At 52.6% G+C, this 26,014-nt stretch overlaps 8 protein-coding genes across 8 annotated transcripts; all 8 read right to left on the bottom strand.

Moving 5' to 3' along the window:
* Positions 1-546: 546 nt before the first annotated feature.
* BROUX77_006235 (uncharacterized protein) lies at positions 547-1,713 on the bottom strand (the record flags this gene model as incomplete). Its single annotated transcript, XM_073751197.1, has 1 exon — positions 547-1,713. One exon carries the CDS (start codon positions 1,711-1,713, stop codon positions 547-549), a length of 1,167 nt encoding a protein of 388 aa, XP_073603304.1.
* A 1,049-nt stretch (positions 1,714-2,762) lies between these two features.
* Positions 2,763-4,724, bottom strand: BROUX77_006234 (uncharacterized protein; the record flags this gene model as incomplete). The annotated part of the gene is made up of 1 exon (XM_073751196.1): positions 2,763-4,724. One exon carries the CDS (start codon positions 4,722-4,724, stop codon positions 2,763-2,765), a length of 1,962 nt encoding a protein of 653 aa, XP_073603303.1.
* A 1,311-nt stretch (positions 4,725-6,035) lies between these two features.
* BROUX77_006233 (uncharacterized protein) lies at positions 6,036-9,230 on the bottom strand (the record flags this gene model as incomplete). Its single annotated transcript, XM_073751195.1, has 1 exon — positions 6,036-9,230. One exon carries the CDS (start codon positions 9,228-9,230, stop codon positions 6,036-6,038), a length of 3,195 nt encoding a protein of 1,064 aa, XP_073603302.1.
* Positions 9,231-9,727: 497 nt separating this feature from the next.
* On the bottom strand, positions 9,728-10,771 carry BROUX77_006232 (uncharacterized protein; the record flags this gene model as incomplete). The annotated part of the gene is made up of 1 exon (XM_073751194.1): positions 9,728-10,771. One exon carries the CDS (start codon positions 10,769-10,771, stop codon positions 9,728-9,730), a length of 1,044 nt encoding a protein of 347 aa, XP_073603301.1.
* Positions 10,772-11,183: 412 nt separating this feature from the next.
* BROUX77_006231 (uncharacterized protein) lies at positions 11,184-13,937 on the bottom strand (the record flags this gene model as incomplete). Its single annotated transcript, XM_073751193.1, has 1 exon — positions 11,184-13,937. One exon carries the CDS (start codon positions 13,935-13,937, stop codon positions 11,184-11,186), a length of 2,754 nt encoding a protein of 917 aa, XP_073603300.1.
* A 1,016-nt stretch (positions 13,938-14,953) lies between these two features.
* Positions 14,954-16,120, bottom strand: BROUX77_006230 (uncharacterized protein; the record flags this gene model as incomplete). Its single annotated transcript, XM_073751192.1, has 1 exon — positions 14,954-16,120. One exon carries the CDS (start codon positions 16,118-16,120, stop codon positions 14,954-14,956), a length of 1,167 nt encoding a protein of 388 aa, XP_073603299.1.
* Positions 16,121-17,169: 1,049 nt separating this feature from the next.
* On the bottom strand, positions 17,170-19,635 carry BROUX77_006229 (uncharacterized protein; the record flags this gene model as incomplete). Its single annotated transcript, XM_073751191.1, has 1 exon — positions 17,170-19,635. One exon carries the CDS (start codon positions 19,633-19,635, stop codon positions 17,170-17,172), a length of 2,466 nt encoding a protein of 821 aa, XP_073603298.1.
* A 56-nt stretch (positions 19,636-19,691) lies between these two features.
* BROUX77_006228 (uncharacterized protein) lies at positions 19,692-25,819 on the bottom strand (the record flags this gene model as incomplete). Its single annotated transcript, XM_073751190.1, has 4 exons — positions 19,692-21,169; positions 21,514-21,593; positions 22,219-25,598; positions 25,793-25,819. The coding sequence occupies 4 exons, from the start codon at positions 25,817-25,819 to the stop codon at positions 19,692-19,694; spliced, it is 4,965 nt and encodes a 1,654-aa protein (XP_073603297.1).
* Between the last annotated feature and the right edge of the window lie 195 nt (positions 25,820-26,014).

Raw genomic sequence — 26,014 nt, 5'->3', positions numbered from 1 at the left:
CAGAATCAGTAGAAGCAGTCGAAACAGAAGAAGAAGAAGAAGAAGAATCAGAAGCTGCCACAGCATTGCCATCGGCGGTAGAAGTAACCGATATCTTGAGCGTATTGGAAGGCCAAGAAATTTCCGGGTTATGGGCGTCGAGCCAGCATTTCCCCAGGATGATGTGGTAGCCCCCAAGCTTCGTGATTTGAAAAACCAAAGTTTCTGAATAATTAGGAAAAGAGAGGGACAAAGGAACTTGGTGGGTCACTTTACCCGCAGCAGTTTCACTACCATCAACAACATGGAGCGACTCGGCTCTGGCCTTGAGAACAGTAGGAATCTGATGCCTTGCTATAAATTCAGAATCCACAAAACAAGTTGTTGATCCCGAATCCACCATAGCGTAGGCCTCAATGGAATTATTCACTGTCACAGGAATAACCAGAGGGGGAGAGTTACCATAATCGATAGCATTATCAAGAGAACAAGTGCTGATTCTCAAGAGACCCTCATCAGCAGCGTCAGGGCTAGCCAGGACCAGAGGGGAATGGGTCGGTAGCCCTTCTAGTTTTTTGACGCATCAGGCGCAGGGGCCGTCGAGGGAGCCCGGGTAGACGTGGAGGGAGAAGGGACAGTAGCTGCGCGAAGAGCAAGGTTGTTTTTGGGGCAAGCCTTTAGCATGTGGTCCTTTGCGCCACACTTCCAACAAACACCCTTTGCCATTTTGCCGTCAGCAGTCTTACGGAAGGGTAGACCGTTGGCATCGGGACCTGCAGAGGTACCCTTAGCTGGCTTGGTGTTGGGGACAGCTTTTTGGGCGCCAGCATTTCTCGAACGAGAATCTTGCTGAAAGGGGACCACACCAGGAGGCGGTTGGATTTTCCCGTTGTTTCCCCGGGTTCGGTTGTTGATCGTATTGTCCAGCGTGTTGCAGAAATTAGCGAACTGATCAAGCGTTCCCTTAGGGGCAGGATAGGTGTTCCAAGCCAGAGCGTCCTGTATGTGGGGCTTGAGGCCTCGCTGAAATAGTGCAATGGTGAAATCAGCGTCGGCCCAACCGAGTTTCTTCAACAGCGTTGTAAAAGCAGAGTGATAGGCAGTACAAGTACCTGTCTGCTTTAAGTCGAAGATCTGCTGGGTCGCAGTCATGCGCCAGTCAGGGTCATCGAAAGCCTCAGCTAACGATTTCATAAAATCGTCGTACGTTTCAAAGTTCATGTGTCCAGTGGCCGGGTCCATCCGAGGCATGGCCCAATCCAGAGCGCCATCTCTAAGGTAGGAGAAGGCAGTCATCAGCTTGCGCTGCTCCGTGCGGTGGTGCTTGGGTGCAGCAGCAAATTTGACCGCAAGTTGCCTCTGGAACGCCTGGAAGCCTTGCTGATTGCCATCATAGGGCACGACATCAAGATGCTTGTCGGCCTCTTTCAACGGATCGGCATCCTCTTCCCGTTTGACTCGGGGAAGAGACTCAAGGGAGTTGAAGCGGGCTTCAGCGCCAGCCTGGAACGCAGCCCAGTAAACCTGAGCCGCATCAGGAACAGAGCCAACGGGGATGGGCGGGGCACCATCGTCGGTGCGCAGACCAGACATGTAAGCCGCCACAATAGCCATTTTGATCTCAGCACTGAACTCCCTAGGAAGGGCACCGAGATGCCAGTTCTCAGGAGTTCGGTCAGGAATCGACAGGAGGAACGTATTGAGATGCTCGATCATTTCGCGAGTGAGGGCCATTGCGAGTTGAAACGTAATAGAGAGGGAAAAATAAATGAGGAGAGAAAAAAGTGCCAAAGAGAGCCAAAGTTGTAATAGCGTCGGGTCTTCAAATGAAGCTTAACAAAATATTACGGATAGGGCCCGAAGAAAGGATTAGGGTTCCGGGTACAGCCAACGACTCGGGACAATGATAGGTTCCTGAGGTGGACAGTCGGGCCTGTGGAGGAAGACGTCAGTTAGACAGAGTGCTAAGACGTATGGTCGGTTGAGATGAAGAGGCAACACACAACTTAGATGGCTATTCTGAGAATAGAGCGGCACAAAGAGGAAGGAGGAGGAACAATCACACACTTCAAAGAAGAAGAAAGGTTGAACTGCAAAGAAAGCAAGAACAGAATGGTATAAAGAAGAAGAAGAAGGTAAGCAAGTGCATGTGATTGTTAAGCTTGGAGAACAAGAGTAAACCTGATCAACTCAGGGCAGGAGACGACGATATTTATGTTGTCGGCGCTCCTGACAAAACTCTGTCTTCCCAAGCTAGAAACAATCAACATCTAACTACGAACAAAAGATAAGTCTCGTGTAAACAAGACGTAACAGGTTCGTAACAATCGAACCAGATAACAACCCCCACCTAAGCACGCAATGGCAATTGCAACAAGAAAACTCCGCAGCAGCAGAACAACGTCTATCAGAGCACCCGTGCTCAGCACATCCCACGACAACCTCATATCCGTTGATCAACTCACGATCTACACAGACCAACCTGTGCCATAAGCGCATCTTCATAGGTCGCCGACCTTCGGCGTTGTGGAAAAGAAGAGTGGGGTAGGTCTCATGCATAACCCTTAGCATGAGCAGTGTCAGGATAGCTATTCATGACAAACTGGCTCTGCTTTATAGGCGTTCGACAATCCAGTTGTGTGCGCCCCACCAGGGCAACCAGCCCTATGACCCCTGTACAATAAAAGTGGAGCAACACCCGTGCACATAAAAGTGGGTCCCGACCCCTGTGACACAAAAAGTGGGTCCACAAACCCTAACCCGAAAGTGGACCCAACTTCAAATCACACAAAAAGTGGGTCAACATGGATCAGCCCAAAGATGATCCAACGTCGGGTCCACGACCCGTAACACTCAGCCTTTTGGGTCCGTGCCTGGACGTGCTGTTTAAACGAAAGTCTGTTGTCGAAATGGAAACCTAGCCACTTGACCATCTTTTGGGGACGCACAGTGACATCACCTACTCGGACAGTTTGGGAGGCCCATTTTGCAGCATCGGTGTAGTGGATCAGCTCAGTTTTGCTCTCTTCAAACTCAATGCCGTAGTCGCGAGCCTTGGCCCGCAGCTCCGTCACGAGTTCTTCGAGAAGCGCCGCTGAACGCCTCGGGCTTTTGGACGCCACGGTTACGCTGAAGTCGTCTATATACGACAGCTGAAGTTGTGGTGTGTCGCCGGCCACCCGAGCCACTATATGCCGAGCATACAACAGGAAGAGTAGAGGACTGATGGGGGAACCTTGGGGGATGCCGATGTTAACCGGGGTCATCGGAAACGGCTGACCCTCGATGTGCAGGCCGACAGTACGGTCCTGGAGGAACGAAGCGACCCATTTTCGGAACACCAGGGGAAGACCGACCTCACGTAAGCTGCGCATCAAGCAGGGCTTTGACACGTGGTCGAAAGCGCCCTTGACGTCAAGGAAGAGAGTGCTTGGAACGAGCTTCATCTCCTTGACCTTCTGCAGGTGGCTGACGTATACGAGAGCGGCGTCCATGGCTGAACGCTGTTTGCGGCCTCCCAGTTGAGTGTCGTCTAGAAGCGAGCTGTCATGGCAATTAGCGAGGTACCCTAAGCGGGTCGCAAAGACTTTCTCGAGCACTTTGCCTAGACAGTTGAGCAGTGAGATGATGCGGTAGGACTTTACGACTGAATAATCAGCCTTTCCGTCTTTCGCGAGCACAATCCCAGTAGCTTGCTTCCAGAGTGTGGGGTGTATTCCGAGGCGAGACAGGGCTTTGTAGACGGAGAGAAAGGGCGCGGGATGGGCCTCAAAGGCGATCTGGATGATCTTGGCGTTCATGCCGTCGGGCCCGGGGGCCTTCTTGGCGTTGGCGGACATGATTGCCTCCTTGATCTCGTGGTCTGTAAGGTCAGGCCAGGGGTATATGCTTCGGTCGGTGTCGTTCGGGGGGGTGTCGTGGGGGGTGTCGTGATGGGGGTCGTGATGGGGGTCGTGATGGGGGTCGTGTGTATCCGCAACGTCAGGTCGGGGGTCGACACCTGCGCTAGACGTAGCACCCAGTAGCGTCAGGAAAGCCTTTTCCTTCTCCTCGGGGGTATTGGCTAACCCGTCTGGCCCCTGGATGGGGGGGAAGTAACTCGCCGTAGCTGGCTTGGTGTATTTCCAGGCTGTGTAGACCTTTTCGTTGTCAGCGTCAGAAAGAAAGGTAGTCCAGTGAGTAGACTTAGCATCTTCGACAGCATGGGTGTACTTGTTGCGAGTCGAATGAAACTCAACCAGCGACAGCCTGCCTCGTCTGTATCTTCTCTCTGCGCGCGATGCGGCCTGACGTTGTGATTGTAGCTCGGGCGTCCACCATGGCTTTGCGCGGGCACTGTGCCTCTTCACTGACATGCACCTCTGACAAGCAGATTGCAGGGCCTCGGAAAGCAGTCGCGCCATTGCGTCACCGTCTGCAGAAATCTCTGCCAGGGACAGCTGAAGCTCAAGGTCAGCCTGGCCAGCCAGCCATTCCTTGCGAAACAGCGACCAGTCGGCCGTCTTGGTGTTGAACGCCGGGTTACGTGTTAGGGTTTTGGGTGTGGTGGTGCTGACGTAATCAAAACTGATGGCCCGGTGATCGGAACCCGTCTCCTGAAGATACCTCCAGTTCGTAAACAGGCCCGGTCGAGACCGCAGGGAAAATGCGAGGTCGATCACCGAGGTCGTGCTGCTGTTGACGTATGTGCCGCCGTTGCGTTCAACGTAGTCGTCGTCGACAATCAGGGTGGCATTCTGCGACATCAGCCAGTTAGCAAGAGAGTCAGCTCGTGGTTCGTGGGGATGCTCTCGCTGGGAATTCCACCAATGGTGATGGAGATTGAAGTCGCCGAGAAGCAAAGTACTGGTGTCAATATTGCGCGATAAAAGATTGGTGCGCTCAATGGTATAGTATTACGGATAGGGCCCGAAGAAAGGATTAGGGTTCCGGGTACAGCCAACGACTCGGGACAATGATAGGTTCCTGAGGTGGACAGTCGGGCCTGTGGAGGAAGACGTCAGTTAGACAGAGTGCTAAGACGTATGGTCGGTTGAGATGAAGAGGCAACACACAACTTAGATGGCTATTCTGAGAATAGAGCGGCACAAAGAGGAAGGAGGAGGAACAATCACACACTTCAAAGAAGAAGAAAGGTTGAACTGCAAAGAAAGCAAGAACAGAATGGTATAAAGAAGAAGAAGAAGGTAAGCAAGTGCATGTGATTGTTAAGCTTGGAGAACAAGAGTAAACCTGATCAACTCAGGGCAGGAGACGACGATATTTATGTTGTCGGCGCTCCTGACAAAACTCTGTCTTCCCAAGCTAGAAACAATCAACATCTAACTACGAACAAAAGATAAGTCTCGTGTAAACAAGACGTAACAGGTTCGTAACAATCGAACCAGATAACAACCCCCACCTAAGCACGCAATGGCAATTGCAACAAGAAAACTCCGCAGCAGCAGAACAACGTCTATCAGAGCACCCGTGCTCAGCACATCCCACGACAACCTCATATCCGTTGATCAACTCACGATCTACACAGACCAACCTGTGCCATAAGCGCATCTTCATAGGTCGCCGACCTTCGGCGTTGTGGAAAAGAAGAGTGGGGTAGGTCTCATGCATAACCCTTAGCATGAGCAGTGTCAGGATAGCTATTCATGACAGTAGCCCCCCTTTTTATGACTGATTTCCACAGCAGTACTAAGATCGTCTGGCGTTAGGCATCCTCTTGTAGAATTCTGCAACCTTCTCAGGTGCATTGGTGTTAAGGTGTGATTACGCTAAGCTGGATCTTCACAGAAAGGGACACAGAGGGACAAAGATCTCGAATTGAAGAACAAAACTAAACTCTCTAAATGGTGTAGAAACAATGCGACTATTTATCCTGTTGGAAAGGGAGGCAACCGACGATCGGCGGCGACGACAACTAGTTCCTCTAGGAAGTGCCGTTAGTCTTGGTTCTGGTCTGGCATTAGTTTTGCCGTACCAGCGCCGGACTAGTCCTTCGAGGATACGCCGTTAGTGTTGGTGTCGGGCTTCCGTCGGTCCTTAAGGGTGCAACCCCAACATCAGCCTCTCTTCCTCCTTTTGCGCGTCGTTTTGGTTCCTTTTTGGCTGAGCCATAGTTTGTAGGCGTCGGTATCGACCAGAAGGTCGACTGGTTCCCAGCCAGGTCTGACGTAGCCTTTCCATTTGACTTTGACTTGCTTGACACCGTTAGAAGTGCGTTCGCCTAGGATCTTTTCGACCTCCCAGTATTCTTCACCATTGATGACTTCCATAGGTGCTGGTCGATCGTCGTGAGTCTTTTGGGAAGGGAAAGCGTCGTTGGCAGCTGAGCGAAGGCGATCGGCATGGTAGACGTCGTGAGCAGTTGTACCCGGTACTTCAAGACGATAAGTGTGAGGGGTAACTTGTTCCAACACTTTGCAGTATTGGTATTTTGCTCTAAGTTTCCTGCCGAGGCCTGAGCCTTGTTGTTCAGGGCGTAGGGTGAGCCAAACGTATGAGCCTGTAGGAAAATCTGGTGCAGGACGTCGGTGTTCATTCTCGCGTTGCTCCATCTCCGCTCGTGACAGAGAAAGGTTGGCGTGGGCCCATTTCTGGGCGTCTCTCAGGCGTTGGATGACCCTCTCAGCCTGTCCGAGTGGACCGTTATTGTCGGGTTCGACAGGCAATGGTGGTGCGGCGAAGACTCGTGGGTGGTAGCCGTGAGACAAGAAGAAAGGTGAAACATTAGTGGCAGAAGATGGGGTGGCATTGATGCTGAACTCGACCATGGGCAGTAGATTGAGCCAGGCGGGGCCTTCAGCGCTGAGTTTGGCAAGTTTGACTTTGATCTCAGCGTTCATCCTCTCTGCAGCTCCATTGGTAGCCGGATGGTAAGCTGTTGTGGTTAGCCTTTCGATCTCTAGGCGTTTGCAGAGGTGTCGCCAAGCTGCGTTGACAAATTCGCGGTCAGACAAAATAGATTTTGGCATGCCGTGGTGTCGGTAAAAGTGGTGGAAGAACATATCTGCAACAGATTCCATGTCGAGGGCGTCGGCGGGAATAAGGATGACGCCCTTGGATAGACGGTCTATAACAGTTAGGACGTGGGTGTAGGTGATGCCGCCTTTCTGTGCTGGTTCCAAAGGTCCGATAAAGTCGATGGCAATCTCGGCCCAAGGCTGGTCGGGAATTGGCAAGGCTTTGAGGGTGGTGTCCTTGTTGTCGCGACGAATGTTAGAACTACCACAAATTTGACAGTTGCGGCAGAAACGGCGGATATCTTCGACGTAGCGGGGCCAGAAAAACTCTCTAGACAGCTCGACTTGCATGACGTTCTTTCCGGGGTGCAGCATCATGGGCGAGTCATGAATGTTCTGTAGGATGGCGGTTCTCAATGGCTCGTTAGTAGGTACCCATAGTTTATTCCGAAATCGAATAGCGGATTTGGCGTCCAAAGAGCAGTCGGAAATGTTGACTCTCAACTTGTGTCTGATTGTTTCGGGCCACTGTGACAGTCCATCTGTCAACGCTTTATGGATAATGGCGTATTCATCATCGGCAGCACAGGCATCAGACCAGAGTTCCCGTAAGGCAGGCGGAAGTTCGGGGGTAGAAGGGGCTTCTGGCGTGTTGGTGGTTTGTGTCGAGAAAACTTTCAGGCCGTTACCGTCGTGGTGCAAGATAGTGGCTAGTCGGTCGTTGTAGCGCGCGTCATTCGTGTTGTCTGGGGTGTCGCGGCGAGAGAGAGCATCTGGGAGAGGGGAGAGTTTACCAGGACGGTGGACGATGGTGCAGTTGTATTCGCTCAAGGTCAGGTACCATCTAGCTTGGCGTTCGGACAAGTGCTGCAACTTGGTAAAATGCAGCAAGTTTTTATGATCTGAGACGATGGTAAACGTCTCCTTCAGGCCCTTGAGTTCGCCACGCCATTCCTTCAGGGCACAGACAACAGCCAACAGCTCTTTGTCGTGGATCGGGTAGTTGCATTCGGCGGCAGTCATTTTGCGGCTGAAATAAGCACAAGGCCTAGTTGATCTATCGGGCTGCGTCTGTAGAAGCGCTGCACCGAGACAGTAGCCAGACGCGTCTGTCTCAACAACAGTTGGCAGATCTGGATTGTGCGTGCAGAGGACAGGGGTCGAGGTGAATGCTTCTTTTAGAGCCTGGAAGGACTCTTCTTCCTTTTCGCCCCACTGGAAGGCCTGGTCTTTCTTTGTCAACTGTAGCAAGGGAGTCGCTAGAGTAGTGAAATTTCTGACAAAGGTGCGGTAGAAATTGCATAGACCGAGGAAGGCTCGAACGTCCCTGACCTTCTTGGGCGTTGGCCAGTCCGACACTGCAGAGACTTTGGTTGGGTCGGTTGAAATCTTGCCGGGCTCAAGGATGTATCCCAGGTACTTCACTTTCGATACCGCGAACTCACATTTATCAATGTCGATTGTCAGTTGGCCCTCCAGAACCTTTGCTAAAGCCAAGTTGACCTTCTCGTAGTGGTCCTCTAACGTGCCGTCGGTATAAATCAAGATGTCATCGACGTAGGCAGAGCACCACACATCCAAGTATGGGCGTAGCAGACTGTTCACAAAACTTTGGAACTCTGCAGGCGCGTTGGCCAGACCAAAAGGCATGACGTTCCACTCAAAAAGGCCTTGTCGCGTTCGAAAAGCGGTCTTCCACTCATCTCCCTCGGCGATTCTGATGTTATGAAACGCGGAAACAACGTCGAGTTTCGTAAACCACTTAGCTTTGGAAGCATTAGCTAGGGTCTCGCTGATGTTTGGGAGTGGGTACCGATTCTTTTTCATAGTCGCGTTTAGTGCACGATAATCTACACAGAAGCGGAGGCCGCCACCAGGCTTTTTCACGAATAGGATGGGAGCAGCAGCAGTGGACTGGCTGTGGCGAATGTAGCCTTTTTCCAGCAATGAAAGAAGCGTCTGGCGAAGAACCACGAGTTCTTCTCTGGTCATGCTATAAAGGGGGCCCCATGGAGCTTCTTCGTCGGGCACGGTCAACTCGATCCTATGATCCTGGCCAGGCCGGCGGGGAGGCATCTTTTTAGCAAATTGTGCGTCTGGATCAAACACCTTGACCTTGTCGTGCTCGATCCAAGCTGGGATCTTCTTTTTCCACTCTCTGGGGTTGGCTGGTACTCTATCTTTCTCCAAACGGGCCAAGGCTTTATTGATATCTTCGATTGAAGCTGCAAAAACCCGCAGCTTATCTCTCTTGGCGGCGCGGAAGAAGGTGCTCGCTCTGTTTATTCGTACCATGGTAGAGCGGAAGGTATGGTTTGTCGTCGCCTTTCCTCGAGCGACAATGCCGGATTTAAATCTAACTGTGTCGGCTTCACAGTCTATCCTTGCCCCTTGTTTCTTGAGCCATGGGTATCCGATCAGGATGTCTTCGGCTAATTTTGGTACTACCCACGCCACATGTTTTTCTATGTGGCCCGATATGTCAATTTTAAACACGGCTAGTCGGTCAACCGTGACGGTACTCTTTGAATTAAATGGTACCAGCGTTCTGGGACGCGAACTGAAAAGCGTATCAAGTTTCCATTTCTTTACAAGGTCACTGCTGATCATAGAGGGGGAAGCGCTACCGGTGTCAATCAATGCAATCACGGGACAAGTGTTGTTGATCACTGCATCTAATTGAATTGATGTGTTGGTAATAGATCTATTCAACTCTTCCCATTCCTTCACAGCAGCCTTGTCGTCTTTGAAAACCTGCTTGGGCCTCTGACCACGACTTGGGGCAGAGGCGATCAGTTTCCCGAGTCCTCCTCGGCGGTCTCGTAATATTCTTCGCCCTCTTCTTCGAGTACAGGAGGAGGGAGGTTCGTGGCTGCGCGAACACTCTGTTGTACCGGGGGGCGGGCACGCTCGAATGGGCAGTTAGGGGACATGTGGCCACCAGCGCCACAACGGAGGCACAGTCCTCTGGCTCTTCGTGACTGGAGTTCTTCCTTGGAGACCCACTTGGCACGACGGGGGGCACTGTTATGGGTGGGCGCCCAGTCCATGGCATCAGGGGAGTGTTGTGCCGGGACATTGCGGAACTGGGACGTCCGGGCAGGGTTCCTCGGAGGGTGGGCATGCCGACACTCGTCGAGTTTTTGCCAGGCATTAAGCACCTGTTGTGCGTATTGTTCGTAGGTTGGGGGGTCTGGGAAACCAGCCAGGGCAGACATCACTTGCCCGGGGAGGGTGCGCCTCAGATTCATTATGCGCTCTTCGTGGCTCAGTCTATAGCAGCCAGCGATCTGCATCAACCGACTGACCCGAGCCAAATGTTCCGGAGCAGAGGCACCTCGGCATTTGAGGGTGTGCAGCTCCAAGAGTGCACGACGGGAAGCTGAGGTGTCCTCGAAGCAGCTGTCCAAGAATTCCAGGAACTTATCCACGTTCTCCAACGATGGATCGCGGCTCATGCGGGCAATGTAGGTCTGTGCCTGGAGCAAGGCATTGTCGGCTAACAGACCGTAACAGTGCAGAATGAACCCTCCTGCGCCGTTGAAGTGACTGTGGTCGTAGCGGTACTTCATCTCCACGTATGACCGGTACGTTGGGTAGAGATCAGGCCGCGTATGGTCATAACGGACCGGGCGGAGGTCGGAGGAGGTGTTTCGCACAACCACTGGGGTCGCGGGGGCGGAGTTGGGGAGTCCCTGCATTTCGTTATTGTGAGCCATTGTTGCTTCGTGGAAAACCTCTGGCTCACCGGGGACTTCTGGTAGTATGCTGTCTTCTCGGAAGCTGTGGTGGAAGGAAGAATCGTCGTCAGAGGGTGCAAAATAGTTTGGGGCCATAGGGTTTGGCCGCTGTGGATATTCAAATGGCAAAGTAAAAGAAAAGTAAAAATATATCTCGATCCCTCGTCGGGTCGGCGGTAAAGTAAAAAAAAAAGGAAAGATAAGAGTGACTTAAGGAAAAATAAAAAAAAAAAAAAAAGGAAAAGGGAAAGGGGGGTTTGAGAATTCGAGATGATGTTAAGGTGTGATTACGCTAAGCTGGATCTTCACAGAAAGGGACACAGAGGGACAAAGATCTCGAATTGAAGAACAAAACTAAACTCTCTAAATGGTGTAGAAACAATGCGACTATTTATCCTGTTGGAAAGGGAGGCAACCGACGATCGGCGGCGACGACAACTAGTTCCTCTAGGAAGTGCCGTTAGTCTTGGTTCTGGTCTGGCATTAGTTTTGCCGTACCAGCGCCGGACTAGTCCTTCGAGGATACGCCGTTAGTGTTGGTGTCGGGCTTCCGTCGGTCCTTAAGGGTGCAACCCCAACAATTGGCTAAATGGTCCAGAGGTTCCCAGGAGGGTCCATCATGTTCATAGCCCTCCCAAACTACTTGATATTGCAGAGGGCCACGCGAAGACACGCCTATAATTTCCTTGACCACAAATTCTTCCTCGCCATCTACTATGACGGGAGGAGGAGGAGGGTTTTTCTGGCCAGGAAGAGGATCCGACGCACATGGTTCCAGCAGACAAACGTGGAAGACGGGATGAACCTTCATAGTGGCAGGGAGTGCCAACTCGTAGGCATGCGAAGACACCTTCCGTAGAATCTTAAATGGGCCAAGCTTCTTGAAGTCCAACTTCTTTGAAGGACGAGTAGTTCGAATATTTCTACTCAAAAGCCACACTAAGTCCCCTTCTCGAAGGAGAGGGGCGGAAGATTTGTGTCGATTCGCGTACTCGGTCATCCGCTCACGGCTCCACGTAATTTCAGTCTTTAAAAACTGACAAATGTTGTCAAGCTCTTTAACAAAGTTCCGCAACGGGCCTTTTTCCACAGAGACTGGGAGCGACTCACGCCCACTTCTGGGGTGAAACCCGTGGTTCGCAAAGAAGGGCGTCAGCATAGTAGAACTGGACTCGGAGTCATTGTAAGAGAACTCCGCCAAGGGCAAAAGATCAGCCCAATTGTCCTGTCTATAGTTGGTGTAACCCCGCAGGTATTGCTCCAAAATAGAGTTCACACGCTCAGTCTGACCATCGGTCTGAGGGTGGAACGCAGTACTCAGATTTTGCTTTATGCCCAACAGTTTGGCTAAAGCCTTGGAAAAAGCCGACGTAAACAGACTACCCCTGTCGGACACAATGTCCAATGGCAGACCGTGGAGCCTATACACTGCTGACAAATAGAGCTTAGCAAAACCTGCAGCATCCAGCGAGGAATCGCAAGGTATAAAGTGAGCCATTTTGCTAAGCCTATCGACGACAACGAGAATCATGTCAAAAGAATTGGAGACCGGCAAGCCGGTGATAAAATCAAGGGACACAGATGTCCACCGAGCTTGCGGAATGGTCAGAGGTTTCAGTAGACCGTAGGGACTATGTCGCGCGGACTTGATCCGTTGGCAGACCTCACAATTTCGGATGTACCGGATGACATCACGACGCATCCCGGGCCACCAGTATTCCCGAACAAGAAGTTCAAAAGTGTTCTTTTGTCCAGGGTGTCCGCTAGGCATAATATCATGACAATTCTTCAATGCACGAACTCGTAGATCCTCGTTCGGCAAATATAGAAGGTCGTTGACAAACAAAAGACCGTCATTGTCAAGCCTGCAGACACTGAGGTCCACATCTGGAGGTTTGGTCGACTGGCCTCGAAGAGCAGAAATAACATCAAGAGCCCACTTGTCCGTGGATAGCGCGATTTTTACCTCGTCTACCAAAGACATGGTACCAATAAAATTTTCAGGGGGAATAATAGGAGCACACAGCTCTTTATCCTCCTCAGAAGAAGAAGAAACGAGGTCTTCGTAGCGTCTGGTCAGGGCATCAGCTCTAGAATTCAAGGAGCCAGGCCTATAAGTGATGACATAACGGTACTCGCTCAGTTCCATAGCCCACCTCGCTTGCCGTCTGTTCATGGCCGGAATTTGCTTAAGAACGGCTAAATTCCGATGGTCCGTCAATACCAGAACAGGTTTTTCCAGACTTTCAACCATGAATCGCCACGACTTTAGAGACTCCACAATGGCTAACAACTCCTTGTCACCTACGCCGTAGTTACACTGGGCAGGATTCATTTTTTGAGAGAAATAGGCCACGGGGTGTAGTAGAAGCCCCTTGTCAGTCGGGTGGTATTGAGACATGACGGCAGATATTACACGGTCAGACGCGTCTGTTTCAATAACAGTGTCCAACAGGTAATCAAAGTGCTTGAGGATAGGTTCAGAGCAGAAAAGGTCCTTCAGGGTGTGAAATGCTGCCTCACATTCAGAGGACCAGACAAAAGATTGCGTCTTTTTAGTCAACTCGAAGAGAGGTGTGCAGATTCTAGAGAAGTCACGGATGAACCTCCTATAGAAATTGGCAAAACCCAAAAAGGACTGGACTCCCTTAACAGTTCGGGGAGCCTCCCACTCACGGACAGCCGCAACTTTAGCGGGGTCCATCTTCAGAGCATCGGCTGAAATAACAAAGCCAACAAAGGTAGTTTCAGTCTTGTCGAATTCGCATTTTTCACCCTTGACAAACAGACTGGCCTGCGCTAATTTTAGCAGGACTTTGCGCACATGAACATCATGTTCCTCTTGGTTCAGAGAGAACACCAGGATATCATCCAAGTAACAGACACAGAATATGTCCAAATACTCCGACAAGACCTCGCTGACATATTTCTGACACGTGGCAGGAGCATTGGTGAGCCCAAACGGCATCACATTGTACTCAAAAATGCCATATCGAGTTCTGAAAGCTGTCTTGTATTCATCACCTTTCTTGATGCGAATCAAGTGGTACGCGGCTCTCAGATCCAGCTTTGTAAAAATGTTTCCCGTAGCCGCCGTGCGCAGTGATTCATTGATCCGAGGCAGAGGAGTTACGTCTTTGATGGTGATATCATTGACGGCTCGGAAATCAACACAGAATCGTAAACTGCCTGGCTTCCTAGCAAAAAGAATCGGGGAAGCCAGCGGCGAAGAGGAAGAGGAAATAAAGCCTTTAGCAAGCATGCCATCTAGATATTTTTTGACAGCCTGTAACTCGAGTGGAGTCATATCGTACAGCGGGGCCTTGGGGTATTTCGCATCGGGAACGAAGTTAATCGCATGATCAATGTCCCGGTGAGGTGGTAGTTGATCAGCACCTTCTCGAGAGAACAGAGGAAGTAGGTCATGGTATTTCTTCGGGATGCGTTCAAGGAGCCGTGCATGCTCTTGTTCCGGAGTTAGGTCCTCCTGATTGAGATAATCCAGGACTTCCTGAGCGGTGACACGATAAATCTGTAGTTTCTCAGCTTTGGCAAAGCGATGCAAAGCCTGAGACGACACCGTCACACAGGAACAAGACACAGCTGACGATTGTGCAATAAAAGAAGGAAGGGGTGAAGTGGCTGAAGCAGGAGCAGATCCCTCAATCTGACTGCCAGCGGTAGAAGCAATATTTTTGTCGTTTTTTGTATAAGAAAAATCAAACGAAGCGCCAGAATCAGTAGAAGCAGTCGAAACAGAAGAAGAAGAAGAAGAAGAATCAGAAGCTGCCACAGCATTGCCATCGGCGGTAGAAGTAACCGATATCTTGAGCGTATTGGAAGGCCAAGAAATTTCCGGGTTATGGGCGTCGAGCCAGCATTTCCCCAGGATGATGTGGTAGCCCCCAAGCTTCGTGATTTGAAAAACCAAAGTTTCTGAATAATTAGGAAAAGAGAGGGACAAAGGAACTTGGTGGGTCACTTTACCCGCAGCAGTTTCACTACCATCAACAACATGGAGCGACTCGGCTCTGGCCTTGAGAACAGTAGGAATCTGATGCCTTGCTATAAATTCAGAATCCACAAAACAAGTTGTTGATCCCGAATCCACCATAGCGTAGGCCTCAATGGAATTATTCACTGTCACAGGAATAACCAGAGGGGGAGAGTTACCATAATCGATAGCATTATCAAGAGAACAAGTGCTGATTCTCAAGAGACCCTCATCAGCAGCGTCAGGGCTAGCCAGGACCAGAGGGGAATGGGTCGGTAGCCCTTCTAGTTTTTTGACGCATCAGGCGCAGGGGCCGTCGAGGGAGCCCGGGTAGAAGTGGAGGGAGAAGGGACAGTAGCTGCGCGAAGAGCAAGGTTGTTTTTGGGGCAAGCCTTTAGCATGTGGTCCTTTGCGCCACACTTCCAACAAACACCCTTTGCCATTTTGCCGTCAGCAGTCTTACGGAAGGGTAGACCGTTGGCATCGGGACCTGCAGAGGTACCCTTAGCTGGCTTGGTGTTGGGGACAGCTTTTTGGGCGCCAGCATTTCTCGAACGAGAATCTTGCTGAAAGGGGACCACACCAGGAGGCGGTTGGATTTTCCCGTTGTTTCCCCGGGTTCGGTTGTTGATCGTATTGTCCAGCGTGTTGCAGAAATTAGCGAACTGATCAAGCGTTCCCTTAGGGGCAGGATAGGTGTTCCAAGCCAGAGCGTCCTGTATGTGGGGCTTGAGGCCTCGCTGAAATAGTGCAATGGTGAAATCAGCGTCGGCCCAACCGAGTTTCTTCAACAGCGTTGTAAAAGCAGAGTGATAGGCAGTACAAGTACCTGTCTGCTTTAAGTCGAAGATCTGCTGGGTCGCAGTCATGCGCCAGTCAGGGTCATCGAAAGCCTCAGCTAACGATTTCATAAAATCGTCGTACGTTTCAAAGTTCATGTGTCCAGTGGCCGGGTCCATCCGAGGCATGGCCCAATCCAGAGCGCCATCTCTAAGGTAGGAGAAGGCAGTCATCAGCTTGCGCTGCTCCGTGCGGTGGTGCTTGGGTGCAGCAGCAAATTTGACCGCAAGTTGCCTCTGGAACGCCTGGAAGCCTTGCTGATTGCCATCATAGGGCACGACATCAAGATGCTTGTCGGCCTCTTTCAACGGATCGGCATCCTCTTCCCGTTTGACTCGGGGAAGAGACTCAAGGGAGTTGAAGCGGGCTTCAGCGCCAGCCTGGAACGCAGCCCAGTAAACCTGAGCCGCATCAGGAACAGAGCCAACGGGGATGGGCGGGGCACCATCGTCGGTGCGCAGACCAGACATGTAAGCCGCCACAATAGCCATTTTGATCTCAGCACTGAACTCCCTAGGAAGGGCACCGAGATGCCAGTTCTCAGGAGTTCGGTCAGGAATCGACAGGAGGAACGTATTGAGATGCTCGATCATTTCGCGAGTGAGGGCCATTGCGAGTTGAAACGTAATAGAGAGGGAAAAATAAATGAGGAGAGAAAAAAGTGCCAAAGAGAGCCAAAGTTGTAATAGCGTCGGGTCTTCAAATGAAGCTTAACAAAATATTACGGATAGGGCCCGAAGAAAGGATTAGGGTTCCGGGTACAGCCAACGACTCGGGACAATGATAGGTTCCTGAGGTGGACAGTCGGGCCTGTGGAGGAAGACGTCAGTTAGACAGAGTGCTAAGACGTATGGTCGGTTGAGATGAAGAGGCAACACACAACTTAGATGGCTATTCTGAGAATAGAGCGGCACAAAGAGGAAGGAGGAGGAACAATCACACACTTCAAAGAAGAAGAAAGGTTGAACTGCAAAGAAAGCAAGAACAGAATGGTATAAAGAAGAAGAAGAAGGTAAGCAAGTGCATGTGATTGTTAAGCTTGGAGAACAAGAGTAAACCTGATCAACTCAGGGCAGGAGACGACGATATTTATGTTGTCGGCGCTCCTGACAAAACTCTGTCTTCCCAAGCTAGAAACAATCAACATCTAACTACGAACAAAAGATAAGTCTCGTGTAAACAAGACGTAACAGGTTCGTAACAATCGAACCAGATAACAACCCCCACCTAAGCACGCAATGGCAATTGCAACAAGAAAACTCCGCAGCAGCAGAACAACGTCTATCAGAGCACCCGTGCTCAGCACATCCCACGACAACCTCATATCCGTTGATCAACTCACGATCTACACAGACCAACCTGTGCCATAAGCGCATCTTCATAGGTCGCCGACCTTCGGCGTTGTGGAAAAGAAGAGTGGGGTAGGTCTCATGCATAACCCTTAGCATGAGCAGTGTCAGGATAGCTATTCATGACAAACTGGCTCTGCTTTATAGGCGTTCGACAATCCAGTTGTGTGCGCCCCACCAGGGCAACCAGCCCTATGACCCCTGTACAATAAAAGTGGAGCAACACCCGTGCACATAAAAGTGGGTCCCGACCCCTGTGACACAAAAAGTGGGTCCACAAACCCTAACCCGAAAGTGGACCCAACTTCAAATCACACAAAAAGTGGGTCAACATGGATCAGCCCAAAGATGATCCAACGTCGGGTCCACGACCCGTAACACTCAGCCTTTTGGGTCCGTGCCTGGACGTGCTGTTTAAACGAAAGTCTGTTGTCGAAATGGAAACCTAGCCACTTGACCATCTTTTGGGGACGCACAGTGACATCACCTACTCGGACAGTTTGGGAGGCCCATTTTGCAGCATCGGTGTAGTGGATCAGCTCAGTTTTGCTCTCTTCAAACTCAATGCCGTAGTCGCGAGCCTTGGCCCGCAGCTCCGTCACGAGTTCTTCGAGAAGCGCCGCTGAACGCCTCGGGCTTTTGGACGCCACGGTTACGCTGAAGTCGTCTATATACGACAGCTGAAGTTGTGGTGTGTCGCCGGCCACCCGAGCCACTATATGCCGAGCATACAACAGGAAGAGTAGAGGACTGATGGGGGAACCTTGGGGGATGCCGATGTTAACCGGGGTCATCGGAAACGGCTGACCCTCGATGTGCAGGCCGACAGTACGGTCCTGGAGGAACGAAGCGACCCATTTTCGGAACACCAGGGGAAGACCGACCTCACGTAAGCTGCGCATCAAGCAGGGCTTTGACACGTGGTCGAAAGCGCCCTTGACGTCAAGGAAGAGAGTGCTTGGAACGAGCTTCATCTCCTTGACCTTCTGCAGGTGGCTGACGTATACGAGAGCGGCGTCCATGGCTGAACGCTGTTTGCGGCCTCCCAGTTGAGTGTCGTCTAGAAGCGAGCTGTCATGGCAATTAGCGAGGTACCCTAAGCGGGTCGCAAAGACTTTCTCGAGCACTTTGCCTAGACAGTTGAGCAGTGAGATGATGCGGTAGGACTTTACGACTGAATAATCAGCCTTTCCGTCTTTCGCGAGCACAATCCCAGTAGCTTGCTTCCAGAGTGTGGGGTGTATTCCGAGGCGAGACAGGGCTTTGTAGACGGAGAGAAAGGGCGCGGGATGGGCCTCAAAGGCGATCTGGATGATCTTGGCGTTCATGCCGTCGGGCCCGGGGGCCTTCTTGGCGTTGGCGGACATGATTGCCTCCTTGATCTCGTGGTCTGTAAGGTCAGGCCAGGGGTATATGCTTCGGTCGGTGTCGTTCGGGGGGGTGTCGTGGGGGGTGTCGTGATGGGGGTCGTGATGGGGGTCGTGATGGGGGTCGTGTGTATCCGCAACGTCAGGTCGGGGGTCGACACCTGCGCTAGACGTAGCACCCAGTAGCGTCAGGAAAGCCTTTTCCTTCTCCTCGGGGGTATTGGCTAACCCGTCTGGCCCCTGGATGGGGGGGAAGTAACTCGCCGTAGCTGGCTTGGTGTATTTCCAGGCTGTGTAGACCTTTTCGTTGTCAGCGTCAGAAAGAAAGGTAGTCCAGTGAGTAGACTTAGCATCTTCGACAGCATGGGTGTACTTGTTGCGAGTCGAATGAAACTCAACCAGCGACAGCCTGCCTCGTCTGTATCTTCTCTCTGCGCGCGATGCGGCCTGACGTTGTGATTGTAGCTCGGGCGTCCACCATGGCTTTGCGCGGGCACTGTGCCTCTTCACTGACATGCACCTCTGACAAGCAGATTGCAGGGCCTCGGAAAGCAGTCGCGCCATTGCGTCACCGTCTGCAGAAATCTCTGCCAGGGACAGCTGAAGCTCAAGGTCAGCCTGGCCAGCCAGCCATTCCTTGCGAAACAGCGACCAGTCGGCCGTCTTGGTGTTGAACGCCGGGTTACGTGTTAGGGTTTTGGGTGTGGTGGTGCTGACGTAATCAAAACTGATGGCCCGGTGATCGGAACCCGTCTCCTGAAGATACCTCCAGTTCGTAAACAGGCCCGGTCGAGACCGCAGGGAAAATGCGAGGTCGATCACCGAGGTCGTGCTGCTGTTGACGTATGTGCCGCCGTTGCGTTCAACGTAGTCGTCGTCGACAATCAGGGTGGCATTCTGCGACATCAGCCAGTTAGCAAGAGAGTCAGCTCGTGGTTCGTGGGGATGCTCTCGCTGGGAATTCCACCAATGGTGATGGAGATTGAAGTCGCCGAGAAGCAAAGTACTGGTGTCAATATTGCGCGATAAAAGATTGGTGCGCTCAATGGTATAGGGGCGGGGTTGGGTCTCGGGGACAGGCTGCACAGTCAGCTGGCGTTCGTTGTAGACATTGAGAAGCGAAAACGGCTCCGACGCAAGGATGCGCAGGGTCTGAATATCACTCTCAGCATCGCCAAACTCGAACAGCACAGAAAACGGCAGGCCTTGGCGGACGTAGGTCAGGACCCGCGGGCGCAAAGGCATGGCCTCGAGATTCCTAACATTAAACGGCACAACCAGGGTGAAGCCCGGCTGCGTCAATGTTCTATACCCAGCTTTGAGTTTTATGGTATAAGGCTCCTGGATGCAGACAATGTCCGCCTTTCCGGTTGCAGCAGCCTCAAGTATTGTCTCATGAACAGCCTTCATTTTGTGCACGTTGTGCTGAAGGATGCGTAGACGTTGTCCGGCCGTAGGGCCCTCTTTCATAGGCGAGGGGGGCCGTCTGTCGTAGATTTGCGGTCAACGTAGGGCACTGCTGGGACAATAGCGCCGCCGACGTTGACGTTTTTGCCGACACACTTGTCGTAGTCAGCCTGGGTCAGGGCCTCGACGACCACCGAGCCAGCCTGCTTACCCTTGGCAGGGACCACAAGCCAGCGCAGCGAGTCGGAGATCTTGACGCCGTTGAAGTCCGCCATGTCCTTGGGCAGCTCCTTGAGACTGTCGAAACCGTCTTCAATCGGCACACCGTGGATGACAAAGCAGAGCTTTGACGACTTGTGTGTTCTGGAGCCGGGAGATGTGGCGCGCGTGAACTCGCAGGCGCCAAAGCAGGACAGCTCCTTGACCACGCGCTGCAGATTGGAGGTCATCAATCTGACGGCCTCACTGTCCACAGCGTGCAGCAAGATGTTGCCCGCCTTGGTGCGCTGGACCGCAGACACTGCAGTCTTGCCAAGAAGGCGGTTCACCGCGTCGCGCACGCGTCGCTGGGGCAGCGCGCTGGCTCTCGACTCGGGTGTGGTGACAATAACGACGGCCGTTTTCTCGCGAGGGGCAGTCGTGGTGGTCGTGGTGGTGGTCGTGTTGGGGGCGGGGGTCGTGGTTTTGTCGGCAGCCTTCTTCTGGGCGCGCTTGGCGACTACGGTCCACGTGTCGGGGGACTCAGTGGGCGCGTCGGCATCAGCCATAGCCGTGTCCGGGGCGGGAGGCGCGGCGGCGTCATCGGTAGTAGTAGTGGCGGTCGAGGTGGTGGTCGAGGTAGTAGTGTCGGGTGTGCTGGACTGGTCGCCAGCGGTGTCGATGACCATAGCATCAGCCTGGTCAGTGGCGGCGGTTGCGGCGGTTGCGGCGGTCGCAGCATTTTTTTTGGCCTTTTTGCCGCGGCGTCTGCGCTTATTGGCCTTAGGCGCAGGGGTGGCGTTTTTTTTGCTGGCACAGGGCTCACTGCCCAGGACAGAAGGCGCGGCTGGCACCTCAGGTGTCTGTGTCGCAGCCTCGCTGTACGCAGCCACGGCTGCAGCCTCGTGTGCTGGCTTGGGGCGGGCAGCCTTTGAGACTTCCATCTCAACCAGCGTTTTGTGGTCGTGGCGCGACATTACGACGAGCCCGCACTCGTTGCCAAACTGGCGCAGGATGCGCATCAGCTGGGCCTCGGAGGCTGACTCCTTGAGTCGTTCTAGAACAAGGAAGACCTCGTTCATGATGGCGGCGTTCTGCTCGTCGCGCCGGCGCTTGCGCTCCAACATGAGAGCAATCTCTCGGGCGCGCTTCGCCGGAATCGTCTGGTCGTTGTTGTTGTTGTTGGTGTTGTTGGTGTTGTTGGTGTCGTTCTCATCGCGCTGAGCCTGGCTGAACACGAACAGGTTCCCATCCAGTGCATTAGGCGTCGGCGTTGTCGCGTCCGAGTCGCGCGAGTCGGGTGTCGAGGGAATCTCAACCACCGGCGCATCTTCAACACCTGCATCGGTTGAGTTTCATTCGATTCGCAACAAGTACACCCATGCTGTCGAAGATGCTAAGTCTACTCACTGGACTACCTTTCTTTCTGACGCTGACAACGAAAAGGTCTACACAGCCTGGAAATACACCAAGCCAGCTACGGCGAGTTACTTCCCCCCCATCCAGGGGCCAGACGGGTTAGCCAATACCCCCGAGGAGAAGGAAAAGGCTTTCCTGACGCTACTGGGTGCTACGTCTAGCGCAGGTGTCGACCCCCGACCTGACGTTGCGGATACACACGACCCCCATCACGACCCCCATCACGACCCCCATCACGACACCCCCCACGACACCCCCCCGAACGACACCGGTCGCTGTGGTGCAGTGGTATAGCACCTGGCAAGGCTTTTCGGTTAGCTACCGAGAAGTCGTAGGTTCGATTCCTACCAGTGACGTGTAAGGGGCCAAGTCGTAAAAGGACGTAGAAGGGCAGAAACAGATATATTGCGATGGAGAGAAGAAGAAAGAACTAACTAAAACTAGGAGAGAGCAGCAGCTCTTTATACTGCCTGGGTAGAACAACTGAGGCCTACCTGATTGACCCAAACGTGGTGAGTCATCGGGCGTTCGGATCAAGGCCGGTTGGGCCACTTGTATTCGGACCGTCAGTAGTCGGGCCTTTGCGGACTCGGACCACCGACACTCGAACCACCGTTGCTCAAGCCACACCGGCTTCAACTCGGGCAATCAGGCAAAGCCTTGACCCGGGTCTCCCAGACCCTAACATCAGCCTCCTTCTCTTTCTTCCCATCCTCCCATGGCCGTGTAACACAAAAAAAGAAAACAACAGGAAGGTGGACACCAACTGAAAACAACAAAGGGAATAGCAAACAACAAGCAACTAATCATCGGTAAACGACAACAGAACGAACAAGGAGTGGAACAGACAGTGGAGAAACAAAAAAAATGTCAAAGGAAAGGGAAATAGACCCTGTGCAACAACCGTGGAACTCGCAGCTCCTTCAATCAAACTTCGGACTCAAGCAGTCCTCTCGCCACGGCACTCACACCTCAACGTCGGCAGTCTCCTGCGCTCGCAAGAATTCTTCTAAAGCAGCCGTTTCTTCCAGCGCCTCTGTAGGTTCCCAAGTGGGATCTCGCCAACCAACCCATTTCACCAAGTACTGGGCTGGTTCGTCTCTCGTGGCTGGCCGGTGTTCCAGGATCTTCTCGACTTCGTATTCCTCAAAGCCATCGATCTCGACTGGTCCGGGGCTCGATACGTGCGGGTCTTGTGAGGGCCAAGGGTCGTTCGGGTGGTATTTCAATCTGTCGGCATGAAACACGTCGTGTCCTCTGGCACCCTTCAGGTCAAGACGGTAGCTGTGGGAGCCTACAGCCTCTAAGACCTGGAGCTTCTGGTATCTTGGCCGGAGTCGCTTGCCTGGGCCTTCTTGCTGCACAGTATGGGAGCTTTTTGCCAACCAAACCCAGTCGCCGGGCTGGAAACGTCGATGTGGTTGTCTGTGTCTGTTCGACTGTTCCTCCATAGCAGACTTGGCGGCGCTGAGAGAGGCTTTGGCCCAATCCGTGTGGTCTGCCAAGCTCTTCAGGATTCTTGTTGCTTGAGCTATGGGACTCGTGTTGGCTGCAACGGGGGCTGCTAGGGGGGCAATGGCGTCGGGCTGCAGCTCAACCAAGTCAGGACTATAGCCGTGGGACAACGTGAACGGGGACGTCTCTGTTGAAGCCGCTGGGGCTGCGTTCAGGGCAAACTCCACAATTGGCAGGCAGTCTAGCCAGTCTGAGCGGTCGTGTAGGAGTTTGGCCATCTTTGTCTTCACCTCAGCATTTGTCCTCTCAGTGGCCCCGTTGGTCTGTGGGTGGTAAGCGGTGGACAGACGACGATCGATCTTCAGGGTGGTACAGAGTCGTTTCCAGAACATGTTGGCAAATTGGCGGTCAGAAGCAATGCTGTTAGGAAGACCATGGCGAGGGTAGTAGACTTCCAAGAAACGGCTGGCAAGATACTCGATATCCAGGCTGCGGCAGGCTATAAGGATGACACCCTTGGACAGATGGTCCACCACCGTCATGACGTGCTTGTAGACTTTTCCTTCCTTCTTGCACGGCGGGAGAGGGCCAATCAGATCTATGCCAATGTCACGCCAGATGCGGTCAGGTACCGGAAGGGGCTTCAGGAGACCTTGCTTGAGCTGGCGCATGACGTTCGTGCTACCGCAGATTTCGCAGTTGCGGCAGAACCGTTTGACATCCGCTGTGTAGTGCGGCCAGAAGTAAGTCTTGGAAACTTCCTGACACATGATTCTTTGGCCGGGGTGGACTAGTGTCACGGAATCGTGAATCTCTTGTAGCAAGGCTGTCCTCAGAGGTTCCCACTGGGGTACCCACAATCTTGATCTGTATCGCAGTCGACCTTCGGAGTCCAATGAGCATTCGGACAGTGACACTCGCCAATTAGTCTTCAAGCTGTCTGGCCATTTGGGCGCCTGAGAGGCAACCACTGCGCATGCTGCCGCATAGTCAGAGTCGGCTGACAATGCTTGTTCCCACAGTGTACTGAGGGCTTCCTTACGGAACGGGGATGGCAGTGTAACGCGAGCAGATCTGACTTTCAGGGCACCGTCGGGCAAACACTGGAGGAGCTGTTGGTTGCGAGCTTGTAGGCGGGGATCATCGGGACCTGAAGGCATGTGAAGACGGGAGAGAGCATCGGGCAGTGGGGACAGTTTCCCGGGACGGTGTTCCAGTGTTAGGTCAAACTCGCTTAGCAGGTTAGCCCAACGAGCTTGCCTCTCTGTTAACTGTTGCGCAGAGGTAAAATGCAACAAGTTCTTGTGGTCTGTTAACACTCGGATGGGTCCCTGGGCGCCACGTAACTCTCCTCTCCACTCTTTCAGGGCTCGGACAATTGCCAACATTTCTTTGTCATGGATCTCATAGTTGGACTCGGCAGGAGACAGCTTCTGGCTGATGTAGGCACATGGAAACAGGCCATCTGGATGCTGCTGCAATAGGACAGCTCCAGTGCTGTAGCCTGAAGAGTCAGCTTCGACAGTTGTTGGCAGAGAGTGGTCGAAGAGGCGCAAGACGGGCGAAGCACAGAAGAGATCTTTGAGTGACGAGAAGGCAGCTTGGCATTCTGGAGACCAGACGAAGGGAACTAGGTGACCAGTCAGTGAAGTGAGAGGGACGGCTACTTCGGCAAAGTTCTTGATGAACGGGCGGTAAAAATTGGCAAATCCTAGGAAGCCACGGAGCTCTTTCTTGGAACTGGGTACGGGCCAGTCTTTCACTGCTTGCACCTTGGCAGGATCCATTGTTGCTTTTCCAGGCTTGATGATGTAGCCCAGGTACTTGACTTCTTGTACACCGAACTCGCACTTGTCGATGTCAACCGTCAGTCCGGCCTTCACGAGCTTGGCTAGGACGTGGTTAACTTGTTCCTTGTGCTCGTCGAGGGAGCCATCGGTGTACACTAGGATGTCATCAACGTAAGCAGAACAAAACAGGTCGAGGTACTCTTGCAATACGGAATTCAGGAAGCGTTGGAATTGGGCAGGAGCATTGGACAAACCAAACGGCATCACGTTCCATTCAAAGGAGCCCAGGCGCGTACGGAAAGCGGTCTTCCATTCGTGGCCTGGCTCGATACGGATATTATGGAACGCTGCAACGACGTCAAGCTTAGTGAACCACTTTGAACGGCTGATTTGGCGTAGTGTTTCCTTGAAGTTGGGTAACGGGTATCTATCCTTCTTCATCAGCTTGTTCAACAGACGGTAGTCCACGCAGAATCTAAGTCCACCGCCAGGTTTCTTGACGAACAGGATGGGGGCAGCAGCAGTGGAACTACTCATTCGAATGAACTTCTTGTTCAGTAGGTTCAGTAACGTTTGGCGCAGTACTATCAACTCATCGTGGGAAAGGCTGTACAGTGGTCCCCAGGGAGCTTCCGAGTCAGGGACAGTTAGATGAATCTCGTGGTTCATCCCGGGACGCAGCGGCGGGAGGCGGCGCGTGTAGAGTGCTTCTGGGTCAAAAGCAACAACATTCTGTGGGTCTATCCAACTGGGAACCTTTTCCTTCCAGTCATCTGTAACAGGCTCGTTCTCTCGGGCCAACTTTTCCAATGCTTTGTTGATATCCTGTATGCTCGCAGCAAAGACCTTCAAGTCCTGGTGCAAGATCTTGCTGACACGTGCAGCTTTCAATTCCGTAGGGGTGTCCAAGTTCCGAATGGTCGAAACAGAGCGAGGGACGGAGAAGTGGGGGAGCACCAAACGGTGCCGGTTGCAGTCTATTAGGGCGTTGTGGTGGCTCAGCCACGGGTATCCAATAAGAAGTTCGTCATCATAAATGTCGGGTACGACAAGGGCAAGGACTTCTTCCCGGAGGCCGCCGAGATCCAGCTCGAAGCGGGCAGCCTGAGTGGCCACAGAAGAAGGTTGGTCATTAAAAGGTTTTAGGGAAAGGGAAGTTTGCAGCGCAGAACAAGGTAGTTTCTGTAACGATCTATGGATCGAGGTAGGCTCAGGCTCCGCCCTCACCGCCGTTTACACCGCCGTCCACACCGCCTTGCATACCGCCGTTACTCACCGCCTGCCAAACCCGTGTGCACACCGCCGTTGTCAAGGGTACGCGTCATGCCTCTACCGCGTGTATATAGATAGTGTTGTTTCCGCCCGTTTTCTTGTACATTAGTCTTTTCTCTTTATCTGTTTCTTAATTTATTTCTGCTGTTCTAAAAGCGTTCTCCTTTAGACCGTAAAGCCTTACAATAGAAACAGATCTTTCTTCGTCCTCTCGACCCCGTTCCCTGTCCTCGTTCCTCGACCTCGTT

Source organism: Berkeleyomyces rouxiae (genome assembly GCF_048999995.1).
Source record: "Berkeleyomyces rouxiae strain 22BRR77 chromosome Unknown BrBRR77_ptg000008l, whole genome shotgun sequence".
Taxonomy (NCBI): Eukaryota; Fungi; Ascomycota; class Sordariomycetes; order Microascales; family Ceratocystidaceae; genus Berkeleyomyces; species Berkeleyomyces rouxiae.
The sequence above is the reverse complement of the archived record's forward strand: the minus strand, read 5'-3'. Positions and strand labels throughout refer to the sequence as shown.